Genomic DNA, 16,540 nt, shown 5'->3' on the forward strand with positions numbered 1-16,540 from the left:
TCCCGCGTCAACCTCGTCGAGCTGCGACTGCGATTTCGCCTTGATCTCTTCGGCTTCCCTGTCCGACTTGACAGAGCTTCTCCTGTGTCTGTTGTGCTTGTGTGAAGCACGCTCATGGCCTCAGGGCTATCCTACGCCGCCGTCGCACTCGCCGGTGATAATCCCGTCAAACCCTCTAATGCTACAGTGGTTCATAAGTGCAGCGCCCTTTTCTATCTTGCAGATAGTTCGATATTCCCGCAGATGTACCATGATTTTGTTGCAGGACATGGAGATTGCAATCTCATCAAAAGAATAGAGAATAAGGCAAAAAAACCAGCATTATTCTTCTCGGATGTTGAAATTTCAACTCGTGCAGAAAAATACAAATTATTACTAATTGGAAAGTTTCAATTAGGTTGCCCTAAGATAGAGATTATCAAGAAGGCTTTTAAAGATTTCGAACTAGTTGGGGTTTGGCAGGTGGGTCTTTTCGACGGAAGACATATTATGATACATGCTGAGCATAGAAGAAGATTACACAAGGATTTTCTCAAAGAAATTCATCACAATCGAGAGCAAACATATGAAATTGCTCAAATTGACCCTGATTTTGATCCCAATCAAGAACCTCCAATTGCACCTATCTCATTCTCATTACTTGAACTCAAGCTTTAATTCTTTCATCTACCTACCTTATATGCAATTGGGACTATATTTGGAAAATCTTTGCAGGTAGACACACATACCATTCATTTCTCTAGGCCCTCTATTGCAAGGATTTTGATTAAAAGGAATATTACACTACCAGATGTAGAAATCTGGCTTGGTTCTGCTCATAATGGTTATAGACAAAAAATCATTATGGAACAAAAAACTTACAACTGTAAGCACTGCAAGATGTTTAGACACCCGGAAGAGAAATGTTTCAGATTGCACACACAGTTGAGAACCAATAGTCAAAAGCAGAAACATGATGTTATTGCACCTCATGTGCCTGAACGCGCTCCCAACAAAATTTATGACAGCCAATCTGAGGGGGGAATCACCACAAGATAAGAAATGGTATCTGCCCCTGGAAACCCTTCTCTTGACCATAATAAAAGGGATAATGTTCTGATCGAAAGTCAGGATAGCCCCGCAGCTCCTATTCAGAAAGCATCAGATGCAGATATGACAATTCACACCTCACAGACACTGGAACCTATCGTTCTACTGCGATTCTAATATCTAATCAAACCGAGGATCACATGAGTCAGTCTTCAAAGGAAAAATGGTAGGTTCACACTTCCCGGAGAAAGAAGAAGGTTGGGGCACACTCCAACTTGAAAACTTAATGGATGATACTTTGGTTACTCCTGGCAATGACACGACACTTCAAAATTTGTTATCTAGCTCTGCTCCTAAAACTAGAGAAAGAGGCAGGACTAAACTGGCTCGTCCTTAGCTACTTGTTTTATGCATGTTTTAAATTTTTTTTGAGTCTATATATATCTTTTGTTGGGGTAGTAATGTATTTGGTATAGTATGGGTAAGGTGTCTCTACTCGGCCCTCTCATACAACTTTTATGTATCTTTTCTATTTCAATGAAATCAACTCTTAGGCTTTTCACAAAAAATATATAAATATATTAATTTTTTACTTTCATTTTATTTTTATTTTTTTATTTTTTTTTTAAAAAATTGGTATTTGGCAGAGGCTCAAATACCAATTCCTTACGCGCTAGGTCATATGGTGAGCAGCTTGCTCTATGTGCTATTATTCGAGGACCACCACGCCACGAGGATTTGAACCCTTGATCTGAGAGGACTTACAGTAACCCCGCCCACCAACAGGCCAAGGCTTGCACATCACCCACCTTACACTATCTCTAACCATAACCCTAACCCTAACCCTTAACAGCCATTTCTTTTTTAGCTGGAATTTTAATTAAAGAAAGAAACAAGACACAGGCGTAAAAGAACCGCGGAATCATATCCATGATTCCTTCATCTGAATCGGATCGGTCCAGCACTGGGAGAGCCTCATCCATGTTGGTTTGACGCCTCCTTTCTATAGAGGAATCCAATCCTAGTTATCTAGGGTTCACCTATTTGATTGGTGTATTTTAAATTTTCAGTTTTGCCTATGTTTCTGTCAGGACAGCCGCCAATGTCTCATGTTTTCCCGTCTAGGGATGTATCCAAGATGAGTGGTACTCTAGCTGTACCTCACCCCAAGGAGGTGACCATCCTCAACCTTCCCATCCTCCACAAAATTCCCGTCGCTAATGCGGCCGCTATCTCCCATCACTGTTGCAGGCATCCTATAGCCACCACAATACCGCTGCCTCTCAACCATCCAACCTCCCATCCTACTGACAACTTCCAGCGGCCAATCAGCCATCACACTGTCGCAGCTTCCCTACAACCTACTTTTAGTCCCATGGCAACCAATTCCCGTACCACCCAACCTTTCCACCATAAGTCCCTTGATTCTTGTTGTCTCGCTCTACAGTCCACTCCTTCCCCACCATCTTCTTTATCACAGCACACTTACCCTCATCTGTTGCACCACTGCCACCTCCACCCTCCTACAATTAGCCTTCCCGCTTACAATGCAGCGAACCAACCACCACCCTTTCGATACAATTACAGATGTTTTTGTCTGTATCTGCTGTTGTTATTCGCCTTTCAGTGTGTCAATTGTAACCATATATTAACTTTTCTATTAATAATATTTGTTTGCTTATTATTGTTTGGGTTAAATTTGATATCAAGATATCATGCCGCCATGGAGAAAACATCAACAAGATGTTTAAGAGCTTACTATGGATGCTATGTAACAAAACAATTCTTCAATTACAGCAGATGCTCAGCAACTTTTAAAGAAGGCAACATGGGAAAGTCACCCACAGCAATAATGGTTACCACCAAGATGAATTTAAGGATGAAAACCCATTTCAACAAAGAGAGATCATGATTTTGGAGTAAATATAGATTTACATGAATTTGGAGTAAATGCAGATTTACCTAATTTTGCATCGTAGGCATGTTTCTCAGGATATATAGTTTCAGTTGCTGGCATCATAATGGACCATGCAAAATTTGAAATAATTCACTAAGACAAATCAATTTCATGAGTTGGTTTATTAGGAATTTCAGCTCAATCACGACAATCTTAATAAAGCTTCTGAAGTTAGATTTGATTTGTCAAAGAAGACTCTCGATTAAGATCAATGATTCTGTCTTCAAGATTGCAAAATTTAAGTTTCCAAGAATAAATGTGAGGAAATCAAAGGGAGAAGAGCTCAAAACATGAACAGTTGTTTTTTCAAGAGTCAATGGAGTGAAAGCTAGGGGATGTCACAAATCCGGGGAGAACCCCGGTGACTTCCCAACTATCCTACGATTTGACCTTAACTTTAAGGAGACATCCTATGCCTCGTCGTCATGGTCTTGATCGTCGCCCTCCGTCCGCTTGCTTCCACGCTCCGCTTCTTGGGATGACTACTCTAAGCTCCTTTACAGATCGATTATAGGTTCAAGGTTGTGGTGTGTATAAATGTACAGCTGTTGGGTCAATGACTCACCATAGGGTACCTCCTAAACCAGGTGTCCTACTGACCTCTAACCTAAAAGTCCCCTGCAAGTCTGTAGAAACAACATGCGTTATAAAATGGAACATGTGATGTGGCATAGTAAACTGCAAACGGTAATATTGTAGGCATGAATTATATGTATATGCAGTAAAGTGTGCAGTAGCAAAAGTAAATGTTGTAATCGTAAAACAAACTTGTATACCTGACGGGTCGGTAGCTCTTGAAAAGACCCAAGAAAAGGCAGCAGATAATCTAAAGTAACTCAAGGAAAATCATTGAAAATACGAGAAAAATTCGGAGAAAATCACAAGTGCTTTTTCAAAAATTTCGATAAAAACGTAGGAAACACATAAAAATCCGATTTCGATAAAAAACATAGAAAAACACCCAAAAAATCCGAAGAACGAAAGAAAGTCATAAGCATTCAGGTTGGGCTAGGCTCACCAAGAAGCAAGGAAAGTAAACCGAAAAGCAAGAAATAAAAAAAACAAAGAAGGTTAACCCACCTCAAAAATCAATTTAGAGAAGAAAAGCCAAAGCGATAGAAGGGTTAGCCTAAAACATCCAACTGGTGGGAATTCTCGATTGAGCAATGAGAGGGGCACATCCCCAACCCTAGCTGGGAACAACCCCGAAATGCACAATTTAGAGACCTCCAAGCTACCCAAACCTTTCTCAAGTATATCAAGATTTTCTTTTCTTTTTTTTTTTCTTTTTTTTTTCTTATTTTCTTCTTTTTCTTTATTGCAATCAATTCAGCCCCAATTCTGCGGGCAGAATTGGGCCATGAAACATCTCCAAATATTTAGCAAATCATTTCTCAAAAAGAGGCATTTAAATTCTTCCAAATAATAAGAGTTGAAGTATTCCATTTCAACAACATTAAAGAATTCAATTCCACCACGAGCCAAAAGAGCCAAAAGCTTCATGAACCCAACATCATTCAAAGAATCCCATATAGGTGCTCACGGCCAGGGCAGCAAGGAGCCGTCAAACAGGTGCACAAAGGAACCAACCAACACAAACAAGGCTCTTCGGTAGAAGCAACAAGAGGAGCAACTAAACCCAAACGAACAGCCACAAGCTCACAGGTAAGGGGAACAAAGAGAGCCAGCTAAACCCCCAACAAGCACTCCATACACTCATGGTCAGGGACAGCAAAGAGGGCAAAATCGAGCCCAAGAAACACTCCCAACAAGCTCATGGCTAGGGGCAGCCAAGAAGAAGCCAAAAGCCCCAACACCCACCGTTACCTCCAGCATGCGTTCAAACAGAGGCAGTAACCGTAAGGAGAAAAACCAAGACTCAAACAAGCTGCTCGTCATTTCGAACAGAGAAGGAAACAAAGAAACAACAAAACAAGGCCCTAAAGCAAAACTTCCAAAACTCCAAAATTAAATAAAATCACCTGCATATGTTTCGAACAGGGGCAACCACAGAGGGCCAAACCGAACCCAGCAAGTGGCAAAAACCAAGCCACCATCAAGCAAAACCGAGCCCAGCAAGGGGTAAAAACCGAGCCACCATAAAGCAAATTCCACAAAGCCTTAAAACCCAAAATTTGCACCCATCATATATTCCGAACAGGGGGCAGGTAACAGGAAACAGAGAAATGGAGGTAAGCCTCAAAGCCAACATCTCAAAACGTTGAAACGAGTTTCAACATACATTCGAATAGTGGTAACAATAATAGAGAGCTAAAAAATTAAGTCCCAAATCAATATTTCATTCAACATGTGATTCAAAAAAAGGAATAACAGGAAGCAATGCAACCAAAACAAGCTCCCAAAATAACGATTTCCTCCAGCATGCATTCCAAACAAGAGTAGCAATAATAGAGAGCCAACATCAAGCCCCAAATCAATATTTCATGTAGCAATTACCTTGCTCGAGACCTCCCAAAAACAACAACAGAAGAGCCACCAAGCTTCCAAACATCCAGCACTGAAAGACCCGACCGAGAAGAAATTTCGGCAGAACCTCCCCTGAGCTTTAAAATTCGTAACCCCCCACACAGAACACCCTCGCAGGGAAGGAAGAGGGGCTCACCGGACTCCTAGACAAAGCAACATCCCCAACCGAAAGAAAACACACCGCAGTCGAGGCCACAGAGGAAGGAACCATCGGGAATGAGGAGAATTTCCCCATTCGTGACCCAGGGAACAGACGGGCAGGGCCAACTTACCTCAGCGAGAATCGAAGGATCACGAAAGCCCTCCTCGCCCGACGAGATGAGGCGGGCGATGCTTCAGGAAGAGGCATCTCGGGCAGAGGATGTCGGGCGAGGAGTCAAAGGCACGGCTAGGGCTCCGCCTGGGCTGGCTCGCGACCGGGAATAAGAGGGAGTTCGATCGGATTCGGCTTGGGTTGCGAATGGGAGGAAAAGGGCGGACGGGGTGCGAGTGAGTTAGGGATTTAAGAAAATAAACCCCTCCCACGGCTATATAATACAAATATAACCCCTCCATAATATAAATGATGTTTAAATTTGCTCGATTCGCGCACCTCTCGCTCGTGCACAAAACCTTATCGAAGTGGGAGTCCTTCCTAACCAAAGTAGACGTTCCGGACGCGTCGGGCAGTCTGTTTCGTCATTCCGGGTCGTCTGAACGACTTCGTCGACATTCAGCTTGGAAATGCATCAAAGTGAAAATAATCGCTTGTGATCGATCGTGGAGCCTCCTACAGATGCGAGAGACATGAATTTCAAAAATCGTGGGTCGACGTGTGCACTGTGGTATTCGTGCATCGATGAGTGTGCGCAGACCACACGAAGTGTTTCCTAAGGCTTTAGATCCTAAGAGTATTCGACTTAAGTTTCGTTGCGTTGGTTTTAATCGACTCAACTAAGAGTTGAGATGTTAAGGATTTAGATCCGGTCACATGAGACTGCGAGGAGTCAAGAAGTGGCTCGAATTTTTAATTGGTGTGGGCCCCAGGCTAGTCCTCTAAGAGAGTCAGTAGAAAACCCTAAGGCTAAATCCTAGGCTCTAAGAAGAAGAAGAGACCTCACCAAAAATGAGGTCAACAACTACGATGCAAGAGGCAAGTAGTCCAACACCCATATAGCAGTGCCCTATTGATTGAAAAAGCAATGCCACTGCGCCCATGCCCAAATTCATAGTTCAGATTTCACAAAATGTGAAGCTCGGTTTCAATGCCACTTTTATAAAATGAGAGACATCCATGTTTCCTCAGAGCCCTCAGGGCAGGCAGTCCATCCAGCTAGGAAATATGGGTGCTAAAAGGCAATCCAGTAATATTGGCAGCTAGATTGAAGCAAAGAAGTGCGACAAGTGTGGAAGTTCTCATAAGAGTCTTTATGGATCTAACACTTATTTTGGTGCCACCAACCAAAAGAGATGGCAAGGAATTGCTCTAGAATGGGATAGAGGGCTCCAACAGATTTTAAGGGCAAATGTTGAACTACCTCGGAGAAGCTTTGGCATGCTGAGGGCAACCGAATCTTCAAGTTCAATGTCAAATCCTAGTCAAACCCAGCAGAATGTCCAACCAAGGGATGAAGTGCTAAAAGGCAATCCAGTAATATTGGCAGCTAGATTGAAGCAAAGAAGTGCGACAAGTGTGGAAGTTCTCATAAGAGTCTTTATGGATCTAACACTTATTTTGGTGCCACCAACCAAAAGAGATGGCAAGGAATTGCTCTAGAATGGGATAAAGGGCTCCAACAGATTTTAAGGGCAAATGTTGAACTACCTCGGAGAAGCTTTGGCATGCTGAGGGCAACCGAATCTTCAAGTTCAATGTCAAATCCTAGTCAAACCCAGCAGAATGTCCAACCAAGGGATGAACTTTCACAAGCGGAAGCTAAGGACTCCCCAAAAGATATTACAGGTATGTTTTACATTTAAGTAAATTCAACTGTGTACTTTTAATTATAATAAATTCATGTTATGTCATATCATTCATAATATCCTATAAGAATTTAAATACATTAATAAGTCGGTCTTAAATATTCAATACAATGGTTTTAATGATAGACATCATAGATCTCCAAAAAAGACCAATCAGATTACTATTTGATTCAGAAGCATCAAATTCTTTTATAGCTGAGGAATTGGTTAAAGTGATGCAATTGAAAATTTTAATGCTTGTGATAAATGTCAAACGATACTTCTATGTAAGTTAATCAATTATGTGAGATGAAGTTACTAATTGGTAGAAATGATTTTGATGCACAACTTAGTGTGCTATACTTGCTAGAATTTGAGGTATTTTTAAGCATGGAATGGTTGTTTAAAACTTTCATAATAGATTGTAATAAAAAAATTATCAAAATAAATGTACTTGGGGAAGGCAGAAGTGAAATTTTAAGGTGATAGAGGATTGACATTCATGATAATTACCTATTTGAAAGCATTCAAATTGTTGAATCGTGGAAATCAAGGTTTTCTCTCTCAAGTAACATATATCTCTAAATAAAGTTTTCGGGTGATACTTCAATTGAAAGTGAATATCCAAAAGTTTTTCTTGATAATTTATCAGGATTACCACAAGTGTTGGAGATTGGTTACTATTGAGCTCTTCTTAGGTTCTAAGTTTATATCCAAGGCACCCTGCAGAAGAACATTTAAGGAGTTACCAGAGTTGAAAATTCAATCGTAGGAATTATTGGATGCATCAGAGCTCACTTTCGGGAGCTCCAGTATTATTCGTTAAGAATGATGGGAACTTCAAAATGTGCATTAACTACAAAGAGTTGAACAAGCTTATGGTTAAAAATAAATATCCATTGCCGAGGAGTAATGACTTGTTTAATCAATTAGAATGAGTTTCTTAATTTTCAAAGATTGATCAAAGCTTAGACTATCACTAGTTGAGAATTATAGAGGAAAACATAGCGAAGACAAGTTTCATGACCAGATATGGGCACTATTAATTTATGATGATGTCATTTGGACTGACAAATGCTTCTACAATTTTTATGAATCTGATGAATAAAAGTCTTCAGACAGTTTTTAAATATTTTTTTTATCGTATTTATAGGCGATAACCTGGTGTAGTAGAGGGATGAAACCAGCCATACAGATCATTTATATGTTGTTATGTGGACTTTGAAAGAGAATACGTTATATGCTAATTTTTTAAAAGTGAATTTGGGCTTTAAAGTATGCTTTTTCTTGGGCATATTATCAATAGAGATGCATATCTGATAAGAATAAGATCAAAGTGATTGCAGAATAGCCAAGACCTACAGTTGTTACTGAAGTCAGGAGTTTTCTAGGTCTGGCTAGTTATTACAGGAATTTTGTATGGGGTTTTCAAGATTATTATGCTATTATAAAGGTTGACTTAGAAGACGGTAAATTTTGAATAATCAGATCGCTGTGAGGAGAATTTCTAGAAGTTGAAGTTTTATTCAATGTCTCCTCTTGTGTTGGTTTTTCTTGCAGGATCAAATGGGTTTCAGATTTTTCAGTGATGCATCTTTGAAAGCCTTGGTTGTGTACCAATACAATAAGGAAAGGTCATTGCCCATGCTTCAAGGCAATTGAAGAATCATGAAAGAAATTATCTCACACATGATTGATTTGAAGCTTGAAGCAGTTGTGTTTGCACTTTAAGATATGAAGACACGATTTATATGTAGTTAGATACGAGCTATTTACTAATCATAAAAGTTTTAAGTACATATTTACTTAGAAAGCAATAGATCTGACGCAGAAAAGATGGTTGGAGTTTATTAAAGATTAAATAGATCTGACGCAGAAAAGATGGTTGGAGTTTATCAAAGATTATGATTTTGATATTCACTACCATCTAGAAAAGATAAATGTGATGGCAGATGCATTTAGTAGAAAGTTTTTAGGTAATATGAACTATTTATTTATTCACTGAAGTAGTTATTTAAAGATTTGAAGTTGAAACTATCTGTAATTAGTTATAATGATGATAGTATGGTTCAACAAAATCAGTTACTTGTGCATTCCACTTTGAATGGTATAATTGAGATATCATTAGCCAGAGATAGCAGTGTTCGAAAAATTTTGGAGCAGGTTAAAGCAGTAAGGTTTAAAATTTATGTGTTAGATCAAGACGACTTGTTGAAATATAAATGCAAAGTTTACATTTCAGATGTTGACAATTTGAGATGGGAGATTCTGGAGAAAGCATATTTATCTAACTATACTATTCACCCAGGGAGTAAAAAAAATATATCAGGAGGCCAAGATTGAAGAGGAGGGTGTCAGAAGTTGTGGCTAAGTACCCTACACGTCAGCTAGTGAAGGAAAAATATCAGCATCTTGGAAGTCAGTTACAGCCCTTATCAATTCCAGAGTGGAAATGAGAAGAGATCGCCATGGACTTTGTCATTGGATTGCCTAAATCGTGTCAGGTATGATGTTATTTGGGTAAATGTTGATAGACTAACTAAGTATGCCCATTTATTACTCATTAGACAGATATATGAAGTTGATAGATTAGTCAGATTATCTAAGAATCAAATTGTGAGATTGTATGGAATGTTTAAGACAAACATGGCAGATTTACTTCCAGATTATGGAAGAATATTTAAAAGGTTTTAGACACCAGATTGACTTTTAGTACAGTCTTTCACCCTCAGATAGATGGCCACTCAAAAAAGACTATTCAGAATTGAGAGAATCTACTAAAGTTGTGTCTTTGACTTTGGTTGAAGATGGGAAACACATATACCTTTAGTAAAATTTACTTACAATAACAGTTAACAAACTAGCACTGGGATGGCTCTGTATGAAGTTTTGTATGGAAGAAAGTGCAGGATACGTTTATGCTGGACTGAATCAAGTGAAAAAATGTCAATGGAACTAACTTAGTTGATGATGCTACAAAGAAGATTAGGATGATTAGAGACATTAAAAGCAGTGCGGGATAGACAAACAAAATATTATAATAAGATGCACAGACCACTAGAATTTGAAGTTGGAGAGTTTGTCTATATCAAAATCAGTCCATTGAAGGGTGTGTAACATTTTGGGGAAAAAGAAAATTGAGTCCAAGATATGTCGGTCCATATGAGATTGTAGAGAGAATTGAAAATGTAGAATATTGATTAGCTTTACCAGCTCATATGTCACAAAAGTATGATGTTTTTCACATTTCTTCAGTTAAAAAGTTTATTACAGATGAATCAAGTAGGGACATAGCGGACTCATGCAGTCAAATTTGACTTGTATTAAGAATCCAAAAAGAATACTAAAATATGATATGAAGAAGCTTCATAATAGAAATGTTCCATTTGGGAAAATTTTATGAAAGCACAAATCAAAGAAAGACGCTACTTGAGAGAAAGTTTATGATATGCAAGAAAGATATCCGCAACTATTCATTTGAGGTATATTTGTTTTTATATTAAACTTTTTAACTTTCAAGCATAAAATTTTATAAGGATAAGTGATTATGATTACTAAAATAAATAAGAATGATATTAAGAGTTTCAAATCAGCATGGAGTAACTATTAGATGGTTTCTTCTTTAGAAGTTCAAGGATGGGGCAAACATGGTCCATTTCTTCATATCAGCTGAGAGTGAGAGTGGGAGACAAAGAAAAGAAGAGGAAGGGTCTCATGTAAACACTAGTTGGGATGAGCAGAGAGATCAAGCACTTATCCAGGATTAAAAGTGTCGCCTTCAATGTGGATTCCTGTGACAGACAAAATGGAAGGAGATGAAAAATTGGTTGCAGCCTTTTCGTGCAGAAGAAGAAGAATCAAGGGCTCCCTATGCCCTTTTATGTGGGTAGTCGACGTCGCTGCTTAATGTGGGTTTGTCTGAGATTATCGAGGTCGGTGCTGCATTGTGTTGGTGTGCGTGGAGAATTGGTCGATGAAGAAGAAGGGAGAGGAGCAGGCGAAGGCTCGACGTCATGTGTGAAGTGGAGAGTCAGCCAAGACTAAACCCTAATCGAGTGGCTCTGGTGCAAAGATGGAGGAAGGAAGACAACCGCTAGCATGTGTTGTGCTGGGTCGAGTCAAGATCGAAGGCAGAGGATAAAGAGGAAGTTGCATGTGTGCGGGTTAGGGTAGTCGATCAAGGATTAAAAAAGTGATTTTAAGATTTTAATTGGGTTATTTAATAAAATTTATGTGTGTGTGTGTGTTTGTGTTTAATCAATGTTCATAGAATGTTTTATTAAATCATGACTTAAAATATAGAAATTTCGGTTTGGAATGAGAAGTTGATGAAGTGTGCAAGCTAAGGGAGGACAGAGATCGATCCAAGAGGGAGGAGAGAGATCGATCCAAGCAAACTTTGGTAAGGTAAGAGTTTGGGTGTTTATTTATATAAAATATTTTATTTTATTAAATGCATGTTATTAAGTATGATTTAATGAATTTAAATAGTTTAAGCAAGTAATCAGAGGATTAAGCTTGTAAAGAGGTCATTTAAGGCAAAGGTGAGTAATTATTTTCATATATAAATTAAATTGATGTTTAATTAAATAAAGACTCATCTCAATGCTTCAGACAATTATTTTTATGATTATATGAATGTTGTATGAACGTTGGAAGCTTAGGAATTAGTTAAATGAAATAAAAAGGGGAAAAAAATGATTCTTCAATGTTTTTAAAGAAAATAATTTTTAAAAAAAATGTAAAGGCACAAGTCATTCAGGATTGCCCCTAGATGATACTATCAAGGAATGCAATGTATTCTTGCACAAAAAAGAAAATGAAAATAGTAAAGTTGCACCTTCCGGTGCAAAATTTTGAGAACATCTATGAGTATAACTTTTAAGATACTTTTGAGTATGACAGTAATCCGGACATAAATTTTTAAAAAGGTTAAAAAGGATAAATACTTGATTTGAGACGGGAATAGTTAAATTTAAAATGAAAACATAAGATTTGATTAAGTAATGAACTAAGTTTCTTTTGATTATCCATGTATAACATTTGCATATGAATTTAATGCATAATAAGTTTGTAATTGCCCACAAAGTCGTGAAAACTTACAACTGAATTTAATTGTTTTTTTCAAGAAAATTATAGATTGATATGTGTGACATGAGAGATTTTGTTCACAAGAGGAGAACTATAGCTGATAAGTCATATGTTGTGATGTAATTATAGTTTTTTTTTTTTTTTTTTTCTAATGGGCAGTGAGATAGTATTACATGTTATATGAGAGGTTGTCTACAAATTATGTTGTTATTTATGATGTTTTGATTTCTATGTAGTGTACTCTAGGGTTTCTTAATTGCTCTTTTATATATTGGAAGTCATGAAAATTTAAGTAAATGAAATGTTCAAACCATCCGACCGTAGTTTTTGGCTTAGTTAATGTAAGCTATCAGGTCAAGTCATGATAGAAATGAACTAAATATTTAAAATTGAACAGTCTTAAAATGTTGCACAGGTTATAGTTGTTTAATCACTTGCTCTAATAAGTGTGCAATGTTCTTTTGAAAAATCTAAGCTTGTTTTAAAATTAAAGAACCCATATATTTAAGTCAAATTCAGGATAATCAAACACTGCACGCTCACATCGGGCATCCTTGTCTTTAGGGCGGGGTAATAAGTTTCACACAACTAGTCTGATCCTCCTCATATAGACTCGATTTGACGAGTCTATCAATTGCAATGAATATCTAAATCATAAATATAATAATTTGCAAATCCAAATCACTTAGTTTGATATCCTTCTCATCAGAACTGAAATTGACATGACTTGTTATCTAAAGATATTAAAATTTATGAAGTTTAAATAAATTTCAAACATATATATTTTAAATATTCAAAATCTTCGATAATGGCTAAATTCATAGAAGATTTCAACCGAAAGAATCATTTTTAAATCAATATTTCAAAAAAAAACTAAAAATAAAACTCAAATTAAAAACTAAGCACTTCAAAAGATTAAAGCAAATTACATCCACCCTCCATAAACATTTGTCAAGGCGACAAACTTTTGATTGACTTCAGCTCATAAAAAAATGAATATCACATCATGAGTATCGTTATATTCATATTCAAAATAATTTCACGCTAGTAAAAATGTGGCCCAAATCCTATGTCTCTGCGGTTTGGCCTCCACTAAAAATAGTGATTACGACCAGATCCCTCTAACTAAGTGGTTGTCGCCAAATGATACTATTATATTGCGAACACAGTTGCAGCTCGTATGTTCCCTAACCATTTTTTACCCTTTGAGTTATGAATCATAAATGTGCATTTGATTTGGAACAAATCCTTATATGAGCTAAAGTTGACTAAATTTGTCCCCTTGGATAAACTTCAACCCCATATTTGCAAGAGTCTCTTGGACGGATATAGTTCATGGTTGCTTATAGGGATTCTTCTTTCTGGTTGGGTCGACAACATTTTCTTTTATCAAAATCCTATGAAGCCACTTCTTAACCCAATGCTCCATTTAATACTTCCATTTAAATGGTCATAAATGCTTCCATTTAATTAAAAAGGCAAAAAAGGCCCAAAAAGACTTTTATTTCTCGATAAGAAGTTACAACATTGTTAAAAACAAGTATGAAGTCTATCACGAGCAGTATATTATATATTATTAAACATTTTAATCAGAAAAATCTAAAATACTAAAGATACGGAGCCTTTCACTACCTGCATTGTCAGAGTTCCTGAATTATTATCCTCTTCACCATGGATTAGCAAAAGTGGCTTCTTGATTTTGTTTGCTGACATGAAAGGGCTCATGTTAACATATGTATCGATAGATTCCCATAACGTTCTGTCTTCATTCTGTATCAAAATGCTAATCAGAAAATCCCAGTTCATAAACAGTCATCATGCGGAAATTCAAAGAATAAAAAATTAAAAAAATAAATAAAAACTGGAAGGCAGATTCCATGCTACTATGCAGAAAAGGAACCTTGTAGGGAAGAGAAGATGAAACCGAGCTGTCAGAAAAAAAATAAAAGAAAATAGGGGTATTTACGAACATAGCACAGAATTCTTAAGTAAATACATGTATCACATCAAAATATTCATGCTCACACACAAAGCACTCAAATCTTTAATATCACACCTTAAGTAAATACATGTATCACATCAAAATATTCATACTCACACACAAAGCACTCAAATCTTTAATATCACATCAACAATAGCCCTGTTACCACTTTTAAAAATGAAACCACCTTTCATGCATAGGTTTGAAATACCAAAGTGCCATGTGAGTAAATGTGAAAGTTTAGGTGTGAGATATGTAATTACATAAGAATTGTGTGCCCCAGGTATGTAAATATCCCAAAAATTAAACCTGAAATCCAAAAGGAGTTAGTGTCCTATTGTATGCCCCAGACCGAGCAATTCCGCAGCAAAAAAGATGGGGAGCATGTGCAAGGAGATTAGCTGTCATGAACGCCCCATAAGAATGACCTCCAACAGCAATTTTGTCCGGGTGAGCAACCTAAATAAATTATCAAGCATAAATACGAAAGATTCGAATGCAAAAACGAATTACGTTAATATCCGTAGGTAACAATTCAAGAAAAACCTACCCCTCTCCTGATAACTTCCTCAACCGCAGCCTCAGCACTAGAAACCAACTGTTCCACGTACCTGTTATAAATAATATACTTTTAACAACTATTCCACATGCCTTTATAAAAGGTATACAGTTTCTTTTGCGGTAAAAAAAAAAAACATAACTAGATAATTGTAAGAGTAACAACGATTTTTGACAGAGAGAACTTAGGTGCTTTTAATTAGATAGCCTTGTCCCATGTTTCTCAAAAATTCTGCTGCCTGTTATGCACATTTAATTTTACTTGAATTTTTAAATGTACTAGTGATATGCAATTTAATTAATTGAGCTGAAATTAAAAACAATAATAAAAATAATAATTTAAAAAAATTGATTGTGCTGAAACTTATTAAGTTAATTCAGAGAAGAAATCTTATGAAATAAACATTCCACGACAAGAACAGCAAATATTAATGTGTTGAACGAAAAACATATATAACACCTCAACTTTAAATTTTACGTAAATGCCATCTTAAAATGCATCAAAAGGTTAATTTCAAAAGTTAAAATGGAGGTATTTTTTATGTGATATGAAAAACTTGGGGTGGTATAAATGTAAAAAAGTTAAGTTTAGGTGTCAGATATGTAAATACATAGGACTTGGTTGGTATACATGTGAGTTATATAATGCTTTCAATATTTTATAACCATGAGTGATTTCCGTAGAAATAAGCACTGGACAAAAGGAGAAACAGAACAGAAGGAAAAACAGAAAATGACATCGTTAAGAATGTTACAGGTACAATAATCCAAAAATAGAAAAATAAGAAATGTATATTAATAATTTATAAAAGATATGGTATTGAGATCGTTGGAAAGTTGTAAAAGATAGGAGTCAATGCCATTCAAGCTAATTACTTGAAAGCTGTCCAAAAATAGAAAACTATTACAGTAATACAGTTAAAAATAATAAGCAATCATGCGACAAAAAATACCGATCATTTGCCTCTTCATCACCTTCACCAATGATTGGAATGGTTGGTCCAGACAATATAGCAAATCTGCAAATAAGAAGGAAATCAATTGCAGATAAAACAAAATTATGTAATAAGATTGGTTTCATTGTAGAAATAGCGGGAAGAAGAAAGTAACCATTTGTTATAATAACAAATTGAAAATTGGCAACTATCACAAAAACGTCATGTACTGAGATATTTCCAGGGGTAGAGCAGTAGACAAGTTTTTTAGAAGCTAGATCTCATCAATGATTCACATAATTAAAATAATAAATTCCAAAATAGTTCCCCGACTATTCATGTGGGATCAATTAAATCACAGACAACCACATTTCTCTAACATAGCCCATTGACTTCAAAAATTGATCCATGATGATCCCTTATGCAGAAAATCTGATACAAAATTGATCCTGCTTTAATCTCTTGATTACACAAAAATGATGCCAATTTAGTCCCAAGGAACCATTTTGCATCAACTTTTTATAGTCGATGGATTAAATGATGGAGATGTCATGCTTTAAA

General features: G+C 36.7%; 1 protein-coding gene across 1 annotated transcript in view; it reads right to left on the reverse strand.

Moving 5' to 3' along the window:
* The window catches only part of LOC110032765 (probable glutamyl endopeptidase, chloroplastic), a 49,345-nt gene that overhangs the window by 6,477 nt on the left and 26,328 nt on the right, over positions 1-16,540 (reverse strand). The window contains exons 10-13 of the mRNA XM_020736513.1: positions 15,998-16,063; positions 15,037-15,097; positions 14,796-14,945; positions 14,138-14,275 (exon numbers count right to left, since the gene is read on the reverse strand). Of these exons, the coding sequence (XP_020592172.1) occupies positions 14,138-14,275; positions 14,796-14,945; positions 15,037-15,097; positions 15,998-16,063 (415 nt within the window). The remainder of the gene's footprint in view (positions 1-14,137; positions 14,276-14,795; positions 14,946-15,036; positions 15,098-15,997; positions 16,064-16,540) is intronic.

The sequence above is a fragment of the Phalaenopsis equestris genome, unplaced genomic scaffold (assembly GCF_001263595.1).
Source record: "Phalaenopsis equestris unplaced genomic scaffold, ASM126359v1 Scaffold001022, whole genome shotgun sequence".
NCBI lineage: Eukaryota > Viridiplantae > Streptophyta > Magnoliopsida > Asparagales > Orchidaceae > Phalaenopsis > Phalaenopsis equestris.